Raw genomic sequence first — 19,841 nt, 5'->3', positions numbered from 1 at the left:
TTATTTGTTTCTTTTCATTTTAGGATGACAAAGCTAAAAATAATTGTTTCATATAATTGCCAGTGAATCCTATTAAGCATGTCAAGCACTCAAACGATATCTGTGTATAAAAAAACACTAGATCATTAAGGAATCAGTGACTCAGAGACTGCTTATTATGACTCACTCTGCATAAATAGTTGCATGGTATCATAGTCTGTTAATTTTTCTGTCCTTTCTAAATGAAGAACTGAAGATAGAAAAAGATCAAGTAAAATAAGCCTTTATCCCAGGCAATTTGTCTTCCGCCAACATCATAGCACATAGACTTGCCTCCTATCCTTGGTAGGAAAGATCTCTATTTACAGCATTTGATGTGGTTGATCACCAGCTTCTTCTATCCCAAATGTCCATGCTTGGGATTAGTGGCTCTGCCCTGGCGTGGATTAATTCTTTTGTATCAAAAAATTCATTTTCACGTGAAGATAGATACTACATTGTCTAATTCCTATCCATTAACCTCAGAAGTGCCACAGGGCTCTGTTTCTAACACCAGTTCTTTTTAATGTTTTTCTAAGTCCTCTTGCCATCCTTATAATATCATGTGGCCTAAGTCCCTTTATTTTTGCAGACAATATCCAGCTGCTTATTGATTGTAAACTACTAGACCTTCACCTTTCAATGACTGTCTGTCAAGAGTGGTTGCATGACTTGCTAACAACCAATTGGTTCTCTATCTGGACAGATGTCAAGTGATATGAATTACAGGTAGTTCAATTACACTTTTGCTATCTCCATTACTCATGGGCACTCAGGGAGGACAAGGCCATAGTGGAGAGATTGAATGAATTCTTTGCTTCTGTATTTATGGAAGAAGATGTAAAAGATCTACCTGTACCAGAAATGGTTTTCAAGGGTGAAAATGCGGAGGAATTGACAGAAACCTCATTGAGCCTGGAAGTCATACTGAGCCAAATTGACAAATTAATGATTGATAAATCACTGTCACGGTCTCAGGCTCTCGGACACTGGCACCACATGAGCCCTTGGACCGCTGCCAACTAGCGGCAGCAGTAGGCAAGACCCTCAACCAGAACTGGGTAAGCAAGCAAGGCAGGAGAAGCTGTAGACAGGCAAAGCTGGAACAACCGGACTGGAACCATGGGACTGGAACTACAGCAGTAGGCAGGCATGGAATAAGCAGGACAGAGCAACTGGTCTTCACCTGCACTTGACCACCATTCCCCAGGGGTTGAGCCCGCAGGTGCAGGCGGCCGGCAGGACTTACTGGACCTAGCTTGCAGACAGACTAGACCAAAAGGATACTAAACAAGCTTGACTAACACAGGGTTCGGGACTACTGAGGATACGGGATTCTCAGACAGGGAATAGGATACAGAACAAACTTGACAGAAACAGGGTTAGGGTTCAAAACAGGAGTGCCCACAGGCACCCAGACACGAACAAGGCACACAGGTAAGACACAAGACAAGGCAGAAGTCCTCCTACAGCACAGCAAGACAGAAGTGCTCCTATCAGCACCAGAAGGGTAAAGCAGGGAAGCCAAAAGGGTAAAGCAGGGAAGCTCAAACAAGCAGGCAGAAGTGCTCCTAACAGCACAAGAAGACAGAAGTGCTTCTATCAGCACCAAACACTAACCTGGATATGATTGAGGTCTACAAAACCCTGAGTGGAGTAGAACTGTAAAAGTGAATCAATTTTTCACTCTTTCAAAAAGTACAAAGCCAGGGGACACTCAATGAAATTACATGGAAATACCTTTTAAAAAATAGGCGGAAACATTTTTTTCACTCAAAGAACAGCTAAGATCTGGAATGTGGATGTGGTAATAGTAGTTAGGATATCTAGGTTTTAAAAAGATTTGGACAAGTTCCTAGAGGAAAAGTCCACAGTCTGCTATAGAGATAGACATGGGGATGCCACTGCTTGCCCCAAGATTGGTAATATGGAATGTTGCTATTAATTGGGTTTCTGCCAGGTACATGTGATCTGGATTGGCCATTGTTGGAAGCATACTGAACTAGATGGACTATTGATCTGACCAATTATGGCTATACTTATGTTCTTACGACAACCTCACTTAAAACCCTTGGGGTAATTCTGGGTTCTGAACTATCATTTGAATGTCATAGAGCCTCAGAGATTACAGCCTGCTTTTCTGTGCTCTGACACATTTGGACTATCTGTGCTTTGCTGACAAAATGCACCATTTATGCCTTATTATATGCACTGACCACCAGTCCTCTTGATTTTTATAATTCATTATTTAATGAAATATGTCAATCAGCCTTGAGGCAGCTATAATTAGTACAGAACACTGCTATGTGACTCTTTCATCGTGTTCACTACAATGAGCATGTTATGTCATTATTTCTGGAATACCATTGGCTCCCATTGAGCTTTAGAGTCAAATTCAAGGTCTTAGATAACACACTTTCTGATGTTTCTATCCCCCTTGCCTCACTGTAGCACTTGTGATTTACTAATAATATATTGCTTATGAACATCACCACTAACCCCCCCCCCCCCCCAGAAGCACGTTTAGCTTCCATCCAAATGTCTGCTGTTTATATATTAGTTCCTGTATTATTAAACACTCTTTCCAAATACCTTCACACAGAAACATTGCTGCTGAGATTTAAGGCCTCTCAAGACCTACCTATTTAGACAGGCTTTTAGGAAGGGTTATAGATTGTCCTTGGAGTGAGAGGAGTAAGTGGCATCCAGTCAGACTGCTTTTCTTTCTCCTTATTCACTATCTATTTTGATTAGATTATATTGTAAACCACTCTGAATGTGATATAGCAAATCTGATAATAAACATAAACATAAAAGGCTAAAATACTCATTTAATTATATTTTTATTGAGCTTTGAAGTTATCCAAGCAAAGAGAAATAAGAATAGAGATGTGTTATTTTTGTTTTAAATCATAGTGTTTCATTTCATAATATGTCACATTATTTAATTTAGAGGCATAGTTATCAATGTGGCTATCATTAAGATGTGCTATTGTACTACTAATTGATGCTATATTAGCACAGATCCTGTTTTATGCAATGAGACCCAGTTAGTAATAACTGATGTTAACAATAATATGTCATAACGGTAGTCCATGTTAAATAACCCCCCCCCCCCCCCTTATTGTGAACCAAATAGTACACAATATTAGTAGATAGTACATACTATTACTAGGTATATTTACACTTAGAAATAGCGACATTTACATATGAAGGATGTTTTCAAAGTCCTGATTAATCCACTTTAGGGACAAACTGAGATTTTCTTACTGACGTATTCTTTCATAGGGCTGTTCAAGATCTATTTATTTATTACATTTGCATCCCACATTTTCCCACCTATTTGCAGGCTCAATGTGGCCTACATAATTACGTAAAGGCGATCGCCAAGTCCGGTATGGAAACAAATACAATTTGATATTAGGGTCATGTAAAGTTAGTATATTCAGGTACATAGGGATCGAAGATAGGAAGGAATATATAGTGTCCAATACAATCTATGGTTTTGTTGTGTTGCAGAGTTGAGGCATCTAAGTTAGGTCGGTGAGGAATGCTTTTCTAAATAGGTAGGTCTTTAATGACCTCCTGAAGTTTAGATGGTCGCAGATTGTTTTCACAGTCTTTGGCAGTGCATTCCACAATTGTGTGCCTATGTAGGAGAAGTTGGATGCATAGGTTAATTTGTATCTGAGTCCTCTGCAGCTTGAGTAATGGAGATTCAAGTAGGTACGTGATGCTCTGGTTCTGTTTCTGGTTGGGAGATCTATCAGGTCAACCATATATCCTGGGACTTCACCGTAGATAATCTTGTGGACCAAGGTGCAGATTTTGAAGGTGATACGTTCCTTGATTGAGAGCCAGTGCAGTTTTTCTCGGAGGGGTTTGGCACTTTCAAAACGTGTTTTACCGAATATCAGCCTGGCTGCTGTGTTTTACTTACTTTTTGCTGAAAAACATGCCAGGTTCTTGTATTAGCCACTGTTACTGTGCCTTTGGCTTTGTGCAAAATCCTGCAAAGTCCACAAGCAGTACCCCCACAGGAAATAAAATTGAAAAAAGACTAATTTAATAAAATTTTAATATTTTTGTACCTGCTAAATATTACTATAATTAATTTTAAAGAGCTAATTTAGGTCAGTTTAATTAAACTGTAGTGATAGTTTTGTGTAGTAATAAATGTTTGGGCCCATGCCTTATTAAGCATGTGTGCGTTAGCCTAGCTGATTATTCAGACACACAGAATCTGTATCTGTGAGGAATGGCAACAAATGTCAAACGGTGTCATAGTAAGATAGTAACATAGTAAATGACGGCAGATAAAGACCTGAATGGTCCATCCAGTCTGCCCAACAAGATAAACTCATTTTACATGGTATGTAATACTTTATATGTAAACCCGAGTTTGATTTGTCCTTGCCTTTCTCAGGGCACAGACCGTAAAAGTCTGCCCAGCACTGTTCCTGTACTAAAGGTTCTGATGCTAACGTCACAGCCCCTTAAAATTTACATTCCAGCCAATCCATATCTATTCAGTCATGATTAGGGCACAGACCGTAGAAGTCCGCCCTGCACTGGTTTTATTCTCCAAATACTGGCGTCGCCACCCAATCTCCGCTGATTCCATAAATCCATTCCTTCTAACCAGGATTCCTTTGTGTTTATCCCATGCATGTTTGAATTCCATTACTGTTTTCATCTCTACCACCTCCCGCGGGAGGGCATTTCACATATCTACCACCGTAAATGAAAATGGGAAACCAAGATGCTCAGCTGGTTGTTTAGGTTCTTGCACGAACGAATTGTGTCAAGTACTACTTTTCTGATGTGGAATAAACATGACATGGATATGAAATGTTTAACATTTTTATACAGTGCAATATAATATAACATAATAGCATAATTTCTAGAGCACACAATAAATCTTACCTTTTATTAGAACAACTATTGCATTTGCTTTAGACAGTAGTCTTCACATTATTTTTGTTAATCTGACACAACTTTGTTGCATTTCATCAAGGAAACAACAATAATATAGCCTATGAATGATGGCTTCTATAGGAAAAAATCTAAATACAAGAACTACTTTTGTCAAAAATTAAGTACATAAGTATTGCCATACAGGGACAGACAGAAGGTCCATCAAGCCCAACAGTGGCCAATCCAGGTCACAATTACCTGGTATGATCCCAAAACAGTACAGTACATTTTCTGCTGCTTATCCTAGAAATATAACAAAATATTCAAACTGACATGAATACAAGTATATTTTTACTTCTTTTGTTTTTTATTTCTTTTGTTTTTTATTTTTCTGTGTAAAGTGGAGTAGTCTCATATGTATAGCCACAAAATGATGATTTTCTCACTCAGTGACTGAGTGTATCATATATATGTATGGTCTAATCATTGACTTGACCTCCACCAACCTTTATTATTAACTTAACTTATATTAGTGCATTTTGCTTTATCTCTAAGTAATCAACAAAGTATTATGCAGCACTTAACTTGAGCGTGTTGGTGTACTCAAAAACCCCGACAGGTCCCCGTTTCGTATTGACTTTATCAAGGGGGAGACACCATTTCTATTATGCAAAAAAAGAGAAGTTTTATCCCATGACGTTTTCAAACCAGCTGCTATGGTTCCTTATTGATAAAAAGACGCTGACGCCATTTTGAGTCTGACAAAGCAATGCCACATAAGCACTTGAGACGGTCACCGGGTAAGCCATCAGCATTAATACATTAATATATAAATGAATGCAAGTAATAATTTAGACAATTTGTATTTTAAAGATTTTCTGGCAGTAATCAACAGTTTTATTCTTCTCTTTTTTTGCATAATAGAAATGGTGTCTCCCCCTTGATAAAGTCAATACGAAACGGGGACCTGTCGGGGTTTTTGAGTACACCAACACGCTCAAGTTAAGTGCTGCATAATACTTTGTTGATTACTTAGAGATAAAGCAAAACGCACTAATATAAGTTAAGTTAATAATAAAGGTTGGTGGAGGTCAAGTCAATGATTAGACCATACATATATATGATACACTCAGTCACTGAGTGAGAAAATCATCATTTTGTGGCTATACATATGAGACTACTCCACTTTACACAGAAAAATAAAAAACAAAAGAAATAAAAAACAAAAGAAGTAAAAATATACTTGTATTCATGTCAGTTTGAATATTTTGTTATATTTTACGCTCGACAGAGTGTAGGCACAGTTTTTTTGTTTTGACTATCCTAGAAATAAGCAGTGGATTTTCCCTAAGTCCATTTTAATAATAGTCTATGGACTTTTCCTTTAGGAAGCCATCCAAACCTTTTTTTAAACCCTGCTAAGCAAACTGCTTTTATTACATTCTCTGAAAATTAAAACAAATCAGAGAAAATATTTCTTCACTCTAGTATTTTTGGAAAGAGTAAACAAGTGGTTCATATCTACCCGTTCTACTCCACTCATTATTTTATAGACCTCTATCATATCTGCCCTCAGCCATCTTTTCTCCAAGCTGAAGAGCCCTAGCTGCTTCAGCCTTTCCTCATAGGGAAATCGTCCCATCCCCTTTATCATTTGCGTTGCCCATCTCTGTACATTTTCTAATTCCACTATATCTTTTTTGAAATGTGGTGACCAGAATTGAACACAATATTCGAGATGTGGTCTCACCATAGAGCGATACAAAGACATTATAACATTCTCACTTTTGTTTTCTATTCCTTTCCTAATAATACCTAACATTCTATTTGCTTTCTTAGCCACTGCCACACACTGAGAAGAGAGTTTCAATGTATCATCAACGATGATGCCTAGATCCCTTTCATGGTCAGTGACTCCTAATGTGGAACCTTGCATTATGTAGCTATAATTCAGGTTTTACTTTCTCACATGCATCACTTTGAACTTGGATAAGCTCTCCACAGAGTGGATGAACACAAAATCCCACGAGGTAAGGATACAGAGAAACAAAGTGGGAAGTAGACCAATGACTTCAGGGTACTGAGACTCTGGTGGTATATAAAGAAGTGAACTTTAATTTAGACTCGACACAGTACTGTGTTTCGGGCACAGGCCTGCCTCAAAAGTCTTGAATGATGCAAAAAATGCTAAATTGCTGGTCTTGAGCGATGCACACAATTGTGTTCAAAATTGTTTAGTCTCATCAAAGACTTGCACGATCATCGGACTGTGGTATAGCAAGTTGAAACTGAATCTACATCCAAAATAGAGAAACCTATTTTGGATCGAAGGGTGTCCCTGACGAGCATTTGGTCGACTTTACTTGGTTCTTTTTGTTCACAACCAAGCCTCAAAAAGGTGCCCGAACTGACCAGATGACCACTGGAGGGAATCGGGGATCACCTCCCCTTACTCCCCCAGTGGTCACCAACCCCCTCCCACCCTAAAAAAATGATTACACATGTTTTCCAGCCTCTATGCCAACCTCAAATGTCATACCCAGCTCCAACACAGCAGTATGCAGGTCCCTGGAACAGTTTTTAGTGGGTGCAGTGCACTTAAGGCAGGCGGACCCAGGCCCATCCCCCCACCTATTACACTTGTGGTGGTAAAAGTAAGCCCTCCAAAACCCACCCAAAACCCACTATACCAACATGTAGGTGCCCCCCTTCATCCCTAATGGCTATGGTAGTGGTGTACAATTGTAGGTAGTGGGTTTGGGGGGCTCAGCACCAAAGGTAAGGGAGCTATGCATCTGGGAGCAATTTGTGAAGTCCACTGCAGTGCCCCCTAGGGTGTCCGGTTGGTGTCCTGGCATTTGAGGAGGACCAGTACACTACGAATGCTGGCTCTTCCCATGACCAAATGGCTTGGATTTGGTCATTTCTGAGATGAGCGTGCTTGGTTTCCATTATGGCCGAAAACCGGGGATGACCATCTCTAAGGTCGACCATCTCAACATTTATGTCAACCATATCTAAGATCGACCTAAATGTTGAGATTTGGGCGTCCCCGACTGTATTATCGAAACAAAAGACGGAGTCCATCTTCTTTCGATAATACGGGTTTACCCGCCCCTTCGCCGGAACGTACTTAGAGATGGACGCCTTTAGAGATGGTCGTCCCTGTTTCCTCCCTTCCAGGAGTTTGGTTTTTAACTTCTACTAGTTCCCCAGCAAGAGAATAAGGATATGATACATTAAAAGGAGGAAAATAATGCAACTGATACTTAAACACTGCCTTCATGCTTAATAAATTGCAAGACCCATATCAACCACTACACTTACTTAAAAGCTCAAATGGCAGAGAAACATAACATTGGCCCATGCAGGAAGCAGTTCCATAGGAAAGATTAACTCCAGGAGAAACAACTGCAGAATAACAAGACAATTGCCATTTACATCTCATTATGTATCAAAGAAAGAGAAAGAATGTTAATCTCACAACTGTGAATGAGTACATTTAAATTCTTTTACCACATCCTTCCCATTTAGAAACAATAATTGCACTGCTCTCTCAACCTACCAGAAGAGCTTTGCATACTGTGCAAGTGATCAACAATTTGGCTGAACTTGGTCACATCCCAAAGATAAACTACCACATAATCACATGGATGTGAACAGCTAAAAATTGCATCTACAGCCACAAACTCACAAACTCTCTCTCTCTCTCTCTCTCTCTCTCTCTCTCTCTCTCTCTCTCTCTCTCTCTCTCTCTCTCGTTCACACACACACACACACACACACACACACATATTTGGGCTTTTAAAAAAAAATTAAAAGGAGTGTGCACATTAATAAGAACATAAGTGTTGCCATATTGGGACAAACTGAAGGTCCCCTTTATCATCTTCGTCACCTTTCTCTGTACCTTTTCTAAGTTTGCTTTATCTTTTTCGAGATGTGATGACCAGAATTGCACACAGAATTCAAGGTGTGGTTGCACCATGGAGCGATACAAAGGCATTATAACATTCTCATTTTTGTTTTCCATTCCTTTCCAAATAATTCCTAACATTCTGTTTGCTTTCTTAGCCGCTACTAGACACTGAGCAGAGGGTTTCAACGTATCATCAATGATGATCCTTTTCCTGGGCAGTGGCTTCTAATGTGGAACCTTACATCACTTATCCTCCCTTTTACAAAGCCATGCCAGTGGCTTCTGATGCGGTAATGCTGACACAGCCCATTCAATGGGCTGTGCCAGCATTGCTGCGCAGCTTTGTAAAAGGGGGGTTAGTTTGGGTACCTTTTTCCCAAGTGCATTACTTTGCACGTGCTCACATTAACATAATCTGCCATTTGGTTGTCCAGTCTTCCAGTCTCATAAAGTCCTCTTGCAAATTTTTCACAATTCTCTTCTGATTTAACAACTTTGAATAACTTTTTGTCATCAGCAAATGTAATTACCTCATTAGTTATTCTCATCTCTAGATCATTTATAGATTCTTCATGGACAAGGGAAATGTATTTTTACTGGTATGACTCAGAGAGGAATAATATTCTCAAATGTACAAGAGTATAATTGTCAAAAGCATCTTTGATGACCTAATTCTGGAAGTTTAATAGACAGAGTTGACTGTATTCACTATTTTTTAAGCAAAAGGTAGTGAGGGATAACACAGATCTAAAAAAATATATAAGGATGATTTGTAAAGGCCTTTTGTACATTCATTTCTAAAGGCAGCTGCTAGGGGCAGGAACAAGTAGGGTTCACTCCTGCCACCACTGGATCCCTGGGGACTTTAAGTAGTCCTGAGGGGAGGGGGACATAGACCTGGGAGGGGGCTGGGAGGGGTGGCTCTTGCCTCTTTGAGGAGAGAACAGACAAGTGATATATTTTGGGTGGAATTGGAGGGAGGGAGGTAGATTGGATGGATGATGTGCTTCGGGAGGGGGATGGGGTAAAGGGCATGTGCTTCAGGAGGGTGGGAGGCAGGGGAAGCTGCACACTTAGCCCAGGACCTAGAAGTTATGTGGATGCCGGCCAATATTCAGTGCCAGTACCCTTATAGCTAACTGGATACATTTAGAACTGCTTTTGAGCTGTTCCAAATCAGCCCAGTTAGCTATGTGGGTATCAACACTGAATACCACAGATTGCTGAATCCCGTGGTTTATCAAGGTGTGGTGCAAGATTGCCTTTTATTGCACCTTGATAATCTTCCCTCTAAGGGCCAAGATATCTAGTATGTGGCCTGGCCACTATCAGAGTACAGAAGTTGGCCACACCTGTAACATTTGCCTCAGTGCAGCTGTGGAGTGTTTAGTGGCCAGACTGAGTCTAATGCCATAAGTGTTCTGACTGAAGTCCTTAACATCATCAGCAGGTTCCCTATACAGACAGCAGGTAACATTGTTTAAATTCAATATTATTGGGATAATTAGATTGGGAACATACTTGGTAAAGGAGAAAGAGAAAATATAGTAATTATAAAAGGGCTTTGGGGAGGGCTATGGAAATCTGTGAATTTTGCCCTTACTGACTGTCTGACCTCTAGCAGTAGTAGCACAAGATTACTGTTGAAGGGGCGTAGGTACCATTTTGAACCAGAGACACAGTGGAGCAGGAGTGGTTAGGAATCTTGTAATATGTTATTAAACCCAGATACACTAACCCCTGTTACCACATCCTCTGGCAATGAGTTCCAGAGCTTAGCTATTCTTTGGTGAAAAAATATTTCCTCCTATTTGTTCTAAAAGTATTTCCTTGTAATTTCATTGCATGTCCCCTGGTCTTTGTACTTTTTTTTATAGTGTGAAAAATCAATTTAGTTTTACCCATTCTACAGCACTCAGGATTTTGTAGACCTCAATCATATCCCCCCTCAGCCGTCTCTTTTCAAAGCCGTAGAGCCCTAATCTCTTTAGCCTTTCCTCATTTCAGAGGAGTTCTATCCCCTTTGTCATTTAGGTCACTCTTCTTTGAACCTTTTTCTAATTTCACTATATTTTGTTGAGATACAGCAACCAGAACAGAATGCAATACTCAAGGTGAGGTCGCAGTTGCAGTTGATAATTTGATTAAAATATAATGCCCTGTCATAAACATGGTACTTACTAAAGGGTGTTAAGCTTTTAGTAAAACTCTGCATTGTATCTTGGCCAATAATGTTCCCATGGAGGGACACCACAAAAGCATACTGTTATTGTGTGTAGCACACTGACCCTAACTTCTTTTCCAGTGATTACAATTTCCTATACTCTTCAGTGATCTTGTGTACAGACCTCTGATGTAGGCGTTATGCTGAAACATAGTGCTGTGTTGGGTTCTGAAGAATAAAGTTTTTATTTACTATATTCCTCTTCCTACTGTATTTTTTACAGGAGAACCCTGCTGGTCACACTACTACTTTCGCCAATAATGTTCACACTCATGACAAGTTTTGAAAGGCAACCATTTCTATAGTTTCTCTTTGAAAATTAAAGATCTGCATGTGTTACGAACCCACACACTTTGTAATTAGGTAGTCTGAAAATTACCTCCATTGTATTAAAACTGATTAAATTTCACCACCTTTACATAGCTAAATTTTTATAGTTAAAAAAGGGGGCCAAATAAGAGCATTCTTAAGATGGGCATTTTAAAATATAGCCAGGTAGTGTGATAATCTGTGGTACCTAGCTAAGGGGTCCTTTTACCAAGCTGTGGGAAAAAGGGCCCTGCGCTGGCAGTGGGGGCTGTTTTTACCGCAGCACATTGTACGTGCAGGACGTCAGACTCAGAGAAACAGAGTCTGTGAGTCTGACGTCCTGCACGTACAACGTGTAGCGACGTCAGACTCCAAAACTGGATTCAGCAGCTTTGAACAGCACGGACGACGATCGAAGAAGAGCTTAAAAGACTTTGGCTCGGCTGGTGGGGGTTGGGGTCCCCCGCCAGCTGAAGGAATATTTTTAAAGGCAGCGGCAGGAGGAAGCGGACCCCAGCTGGTGGGGGTTGGGGTCCCCCGCCAGCAAAGGTAGCCCACGGTGATGACGGGGGAAGGGTTGACGGTGGTAGGGGGGTCCAGGGAGAAATCTGCGGGGGCCCAGGCCCCCGTGGCCCCACGCAGATGCGCCCCTGCCCCCCTACCACAACCATGCGATGGGGAGTCCTCACCACCACCCTTTGAGGTGGCAATAAGGGCTACTGTGTTAACCCAGCAGCAATTGGGCAGCGTTTGGCGATGCCCAATTACCGCTGGGTTACCACCGCTCAAGCCATTTCCGGGGGTTTTCTTTTTCCCCTGAAAATGCCAAGTGCTAGGGGTGGGACTACTGCCGGCGGCCATGTTGGGTCAGTGGTAGTCCCAAAAGAGTGAGCTGTAAGCCCAAATTGGGCTTACTGTCACTCTGTAAAAGGGCCCTTAAGGGGGTCCTTTTACCAAGCTGCAGGAAAAATTGGCCTTAGTGTGCTATTAGGCGGGTTTTTCCTGCAGTTGGAAAGTGGTTGATTTTCTATTTTTCAAATTAATGGCAATGCACTAATGATGCACTGTCATTAACAAAAAGTAGTGCATGAGCAATTACCGACACCCATTTTGTAGGAAATAAAGGCTCATGCGCTAATCCTCTGCACTAAATGATTAGCACAGGAATACCCACTCTCCATCCCTGACAACCCCCCCACCCCATGGAAAAAAATTTAATTCTTTTGTGCTGGGTTTGCGTGTGCTAATACCAAACTTGCTGGAGGAAGTCTGAGTGCATCCCGCAGTAAGCCCCATTAAGGTCCATTTGACACACGTTAGCGGATAATGTAGCTTAGTAAAAGGGCCCCTAAACTACCTGAATCTGTCCTAAATGTACCTACACTAAGTGGTACTTTTACTAAGGCACACTAAGGCGTTCATATTTCCTACTGAAAAGGTGTGAGCCAAATCTAAAAATAAATGTTAACTCCATATACTAGGGATGTGCACTCTTTTCAAAATGAACGCTAAAATGTAAGGAATGTTGATATGTTTAGTTCATTCACCTTTAAATAAATCAAATTACCCCATGGGTCTGGGAAGGTCCTCAAATTATGCGTTTCAATTCATTTTTGGTACCATTATAGTCTATGAGTCCAGGAAACAAACATATCTGTTTGCTTGGCCAGACATAGTGGAGCTACTCCAGGTCCAAACTATGGGCGCTGTTTATTAAGCCGCACTATAGGCACACGAGAGTTTTTAGCACACACTAATGCTAGAGACACCCATAGGAATATCTAGCATTAGCATACGCTAATTTTTAGGGCACCTTAGTAAACAGGGACCTAAATGTATAGCTTATCCAGATAGTGCATGACAATTGCCACTATCTGGATAATATTTCCACTGTTATATGGATTGTGGCAGAGTGGTTAGACATATTTTCAGCCTATCACTATCTGTATAGCAGATGGAAATGCATGGATAGCAAACATATGTGTATGGGCTGTTTGAAAATTGACCCTTAGTTTGGAACGAAAGTATCTTCAGACAGGAACAATATTCTGAAGATTTAATACTCTGCTGTAGTTGTGTGGTATAAATGATAATCATTTAAGAGAGTTTATAGATCCAGGAGCTCATTCATTTCTGATCAAGTATCCTAGTGAGACATTGCTTTTCATTCATGAGATATGGAGTATGACAAATAAAATTCACATCCTCCAGCATGAAACATTATTTGGGACTTCTACATCTTGTGTTTTGAATTATAAAGACATTTGCACTTTCATGTGCATTGGACATTTAAATTGGGGTATGGAATTTTTTTCTCAGTAAACTGTATGCTTTCATGCAAATAATAAGAAAAAAATACAAGAAAAAAGAAGCAAAAAGAGTGGAAAAGAAATTGTTTCTATTTGCTTTCTTCTTATCTTATTTTCCTTGCTTTCATTCCTTTGCTTCATTCTTTTCATCCTTGTAGTTCTTCCAATTTTCCTTTTATTTCTTTAACAGCTTCTCCCATTTCTAGTTCTACTTCTACTGCTGCTTCTGCTGTCAATGCTCTAGCATTCCAGATTTCTAACCTGGCAAAATGGTCTTTTGTCCTTTGTCTAGAGAATGTGGACATCAAAAATGACAGAGCAGCACTCTCACATTAATAGGAAAGAGCCTAAAAATAATTGAACTTTCTCACATGCTGGAAAATTAACAACTCAGGCACTCAGCACACACTCTGACACTCTCCTCCATCCCTTACACATCACACTGACAGTGAATTTAGCAGAAAGTTAGACCCTCCTCCCTACTCTTCCTTTCTTTTACCTCGCTTCTCCCCCCGCCCCTCCCTTCCCCCTCTTGCTCTTAACCCTTTGCTTGCCTATCTTATCTTTACCTGCTCTCCCACTCGCTCTGCTCTTCCCCTCCCCTCCCCATTGTTACCCTCGCTGGCTGTCGGCCCGGTTGTGCCCAGTACCCCTTTAATGGGTGTAGCTGGGTTCTATTCTTTGGATTTCAGAAGTGCTGTTACATCTCTTACTTTACAATTCATTTATTTGAGAATGGCTGCCCATGGTCGATGTAGACTATATAATTCTAAACATTTTATTTTCTATGTTTTATTTTCAGTCACCAGAAGAGCTTGAAGATATATCTGACCTTGAAGAAGATCTTGAAACTCAAAGTCATAACAGTGGTCACACTGAAGGGAAAACAGATCGAGTAAGCATGAGACTGGTTTAATCGATCAGCTTTATTTTCACAATTACAAACAGAGAAATTTATTTTATTATTTGTTTATTAGGATTTATTTACTGCCTTTCTGAAGAAATTCACTCAAGGTAGTGTACAGCAAGAACATGTCATATATAGGCAACAGACAATTACAACCCTCTGTGCCTTAGAATATTTAGAGGGGCATAATTGAACGAAAACGTCTATCTCCATGGGCATTTATCTCCGAGAACGGGTCCATGAAGGGACGGACCGAACCGTATTTTTGAAAAAAATAGACGTCCATGTTTTATTCGACAATTTGTGAGCTGGGCGTTTTTGTTTTTCAGTGATAATGGAAAATGAAAGCGCCCAGCTCAAAAACGAATAAATCCAAGGCATTTGTTCGTGGGAGGGGGCCAGGATTTGTAGTGCACTGGTCCCCCTCACATGCCAGGACACCAACCGGGCACCCTAGGGTGCACTTTTACAAAAACAAAAAAAAAGGTAAAAGAGCTCCCAGGTGCATAGCACCCTTCGCTTGTGTGTTGAGCCCCCCAAATCCCCCTCAAAACCCACTGCCCACAAGTCTACACCATTACTATAGCCCTAAGGGGTGAAGGGGGGCACCTACATGTGGGTACAGTGGGTTTGGGGGGGTTGGACGACTAAGCATTAAGCAGCACAATTGTAACAGGTAGGGGGGGATGGGCCTGGGTCCACCTGCCTGAAGTCCACTGCACCCCCTAACAACTGCTCCAGGGACCTGCATACTGCTGCCAGGGAGGTGGGTATGACATTTGAGGGTGAAAATAAAAAGTTGTGAAACATCATGTTTTGTGGTGGGAGGGGGTTAGTGACCACTGGGGGAGTCAGGGGAGGTCATCCCCGATTCCCTCTGGTGGTAATCTGGTCATTTAGGGCACTTTTTGGGGCCTTATTCATGAAAAAACAGGGTTCAGGAAAAGTGCCCTAAATTCTAGCTACAAACGCATACTTTTTTTCCATTATCGGCGAAAGGCGCCCATCTCTCCTCGGCCGATAACCACGCCCCAGTTCCACCTTCACCACGCCTCCAACATGCCCCTGTCAACTTTGTACTCTTCCGCGATGGAGTGCAGTTGAAAACGTCCAAAATCGGCTTTCCATTATACCGATTTATTCGTTTTTGTGAGATAAACGTCTATCTCCCGATTTGGGTCAAAATCTAGGCGTTTTTCTCTTTCAATTATAAGGTGGTTAGTCTTCATTTCACTCATGAAATCTTCTTTTGAATCCCTCGAAATATCTCATACATTCTTAACTTGGAAAGTACTCTTCCTCAGAGCTTTCTCTTCAGCTAAGAGAGTTAGGGGGTGCTTTTACCAAGCTGCGGGGAAAAGAGAACTACAGTAGCAGCGGAGGCCATTTTTCCTGTGTGCAAGGGCCCTTTTTACTGCAGTGGGTAAAAAGTGCCTAAAAAATGGCCATGCGGTGGGGAGCACTTACCACTACCTGTTGAGGCGGTCATAAGGGCTCCCGCGGAAACCTGGCGGTAACCAGGCAGTACATGGCAATGCCCGATTACTGCCAGGTTACCGCTGTGCTAGCCATTTCTGGGGTTTTAATTTTTTCTCCGGAAATGACGTGCACTCGACCCTGAACTACTGTCGGCTGCTGCATAGCGTGCGGTAAGCGAATGGGCTGTATCAGCAGTATCGCATAGCTAGACGCTAGCACAGCTTTGTAAACAGGGACCTATATACCTAATTCCATCTGCCCAAAGTTGTCCTTCCGATGCATCCCAAGTTTTAATACTTTTCCATTTTAATGAAAAGTTATTTTTTTTGCGCAAAGCCTCATTTAAACACTCAAGAGAAGACCCTGCACACTCTAGATTGTAAATGGGCTTGCACCCCACTACTTGAATATAGACCTGCTTTAGTCATGAACTCTATCTAGCTTTTTTTTTTTCATTTGATCCAAATAGAGCTGGGAGGCCAGTTGCAAAAAGAGCCCAGTATGTATTCACAAAACTAGTCTCTTGCATACAATTCTGCTATGAAGAACACATTCCTTTCAGATCAAATGATAGCTATAGCACTACAGTAGTCCTCTTGAACTGTGCCTCACTGAATACAATCTGCAAGGCAGCTATCTGGCCCTCTTTTTAAGTTTCACTGCGTACTACTGTTTTGAACAGGTTTCACACAGAACAGTGCCTTTGGTCAAGTAGTGTTTGCAAACCTGGCTTTCTCACCTAACAGCTCTCACACTTGACTAAGTTAGCTCCTCTAAGGACTAAGACAATGCATTGTTGAGCAGCAGCTCTAAGCTTGGAGATAGCCCACATGTATGCTGGACTGGACTCAATCCTGTTTGTTGCTGGAAAAAGCAATGTTGCTGAACTATAACAAGTGTTTTGCATAGATAGCAGGACTGATAAGGCACACAGTTTCTCCCACCTCCGTTCGGGATCCTTTTACAAAGGCGCACTAGTGTATTTAGCATGCGCTAAAAATAGGATGTGCTAAATGCTAGAGACGCCCATAGAAATATATGGGTGTTTCTAGCATTTAGCGCGCACTAAAACTTAAGGCGTACTAAGAATGCTAGCGTGCCTTTGTAAAAGATCCCCTGAAAGTTTTCTAACTGCAAACTAAGGGGACCTTTTACCAAGCTGTGGGAAAAAGGACTCTGCACTGGCAGCGGGGGCCATTTTTCCCACGCACCAAGGCACTTTTTACTGCAGCGGGTAAAAAAGCGCCTAGCACACATGGCCATGCGGTAAGAGAACTCTTACCGCATGGCCATGCAATGGGGAGCCCTTACTACCACCCACTGAGGTGGTGACAAGTGCTCCCGTGCTAGTGGTAACCGGACAGCATGCAGCAATGCCTGATTACCGCCAGGTTACTGCCGCAAGGCATTTCCAGGGGTCTTCTTTTTCCCCCCCAAAATGTCATGTGCTCAGGGTGGGACTACCGCCAGCAGCCGCATTGGGCCGGCGGCAGTCCCAAAAGAGCGAGTGGTAAGCCCGCGTTGTGTTTACCACCACTCTGTAAAAAGGGCCCCTAATTGAGGAGCTGAAGAGACTGCTGCATGCACAAACTTTGTACTAAAGTTCTGATCTTTGAGAAAAGTTACATTCCAGTGCCTATTGTGTGCATTATCAATCCTGCTGTCCGTGGAAAATATCTGATACATGTTAGCGGCATTGCTGTTTCTATAGTTCATATTTGATGTGTACCTATGACTATATCTGTTTCAATTTTAGTAACATTTGATATACCACCTCATAGTAAGAACTTCCGAACTTTTGTCTATCTATCTACAGCTAGGTAGAGACATATAGGAGTCAATACTCAAAAGAGTTTAGCTGTTTGCTGCATAATACAGTTAATATAATTGCAACATGTTTTTTAGTACTCTTTAAACATAAAGTGCACAACTTTGAAAGATTATTTCCACAGAACCTGGTGGAAATAATCTACCATTGAACCTGGTAAATTGGCTTTTTTGAAAATTACCAAACTACAATTAATAAACTGTATTATCAGGAGGAAATCCTGGGGCTATGTTTTAAAGAAAGGAGGAAAATAGTCAATGAAGATGGCATTTCCATATCTATGGAGTTCATTTTAGAAGGCTTCTGTGGAATTTGCTCATATGAATCATGTCTAAGTAGCAGTTTTAGAAAAACTGCTACATGGATGTGTATAGCCACAGTATACACATCTACGGATGCTCATACACACTTAAAGGAAAAGTCCTCCTAAGTACTATTCTGTAAATACCTGCATAACGTCTGTATTTTCAAGTGGGTGTGCACATGGAGAAAGTTGGAGGGGCTCTAAATAGGTTTGTTCATCATGCCTAAGAATAGGCAGCCCCTTACAGAATTATCCTTCTTGCTTGTAAAATCAAAGGAGAAAGCCCATCTCCTATGACTCAGTAAAGCACTTTGTATACCTGTTAGGATTATACTACTAATAATAATAATAATCAGTGGTGATTTTCTAAAAGATATATATCAGGGTAGGAGAAAAGGAAGTAAGTTCCAAAAGGTTCCAGACTGCCACAATTTGAGTTTTTACTGGGTACTTGTGTCCTGGCATGGCTACTGTTTGGAAAACAGGATAATGGGCTACATGGCCCATTGGTCTGACACAGTATGGCTACTCTTATGTTCTCTTATGTTATGTTATGAAAGATTCCAAGAAGGTGACTGGCCGACAATCACAACCAATACTAATAAATAGCCTTTTACAAGTAAAAAAAGGTATTTATAAAATTGGTCAAGCTATACACACATACAAGTATGATTCAAAAGCCTTTTATACCTCACACTTTTAGCAAACAAGAGTGGGGGTGCTCCTGAGGTAAGGTTTGGGTAGACTTTGCATTTAATCTTGCATTTTATAAAATGTATGCATAAGTGTGTATAATAAATCAAGAAAACTAAATATAGCCCAGAGCAGGTTCAACCTTATGCTGGAACTTTCTGAGGAGGGGACATGTAATTTTCTAATAGCCTTTATGCACATTTGTTCCTTAAACAAAATAGGTACAATATATGCATATGCCTACCATGCAAATTAGGCAGTCTCTTATAAATTTACCCTGATAATTATTAATTTTTCAGGCAAAAATGATACAATTGCCAGAAGCAGAAATGGAAAAGATTGCTGAGCAAGTTGCTGACTTCAAGAAAGTTAAGAGTAGATTAGATGCTGAGATTGAAATATGGGATGAGACCAGCAACGATATCATTGTCCTTGCAAAAAAGATGTGCTTGATCATGATGGAGATGACAGAATTTACAAGGTAATCAATCCAAATGATTTATTTATATATTGGGATTTATTAACTGCCTTTATGAAGATATTCACCCAAGGCGGTGTACAACAGGTACAGTTTAACATAAAACTTACAATTGTGTTAACAGCATAACAATAGTAAAATGATCAAATAGAAAAATAAATATAATAAATGATGTAAACTTGGAAGTGGCCAATTGAAACCTAATAATATGACTAAAATGAAACAGTATCAGAAATATACAGATTTAAGAACATTGCAGAACAATCATGTAACATAAATATGATAAATGTCAGTATAATACTTTATTAAAATGTGTGTTGAAGGGTTTGGTCTGGATTCTTATCTGAGGTGCAGGGAACATTTTTTAATGGGATTATAGTCTGTTGAGAATTTAAAAAGAACAAAAAACCCTTGGGAAAGTAACTGGTAGTTCTGGGTGGGTTAACTGCAATGCTG

The 19,841-nt window shown here is 40.7% G+C and overlaps 1 protein-coding gene across 1 annotated transcript in view; it reads left to right on the top strand.

Moving 5' to 3' along the window:
• The window catches only part of CTNNA3 (catenin alpha 3), a 1,864,538-nt gene that overhangs the window by 1,643,141 nt on the left and 201,556 nt on the right, over positions 1-19,841 (top strand). The window contains 2 exon segments of the mRNA XM_030204967.1: positions 14,499-14,591; positions 19,207-19,388. Coding sequence (XP_030060827.1) covers positions 14,499-14,591; positions 19,207-19,388 — 275 coding nt within the window.

The sequence above is a fragment of the Microcaecilia unicolor genome, chromosome 5, assembly GCF_901765095.1.
Source record: "Microcaecilia unicolor chromosome 5, aMicUni1.1, whole genome shotgun sequence".
Lineage (NCBI taxonomy): Eukaryota > Metazoa > Chordata > Amphibia > Gymnophiona > Siphonopidae > Microcaecilia > Microcaecilia unicolor.
This window is presented reverse-complemented; position numbering and strand designations above follow the sequence as displayed.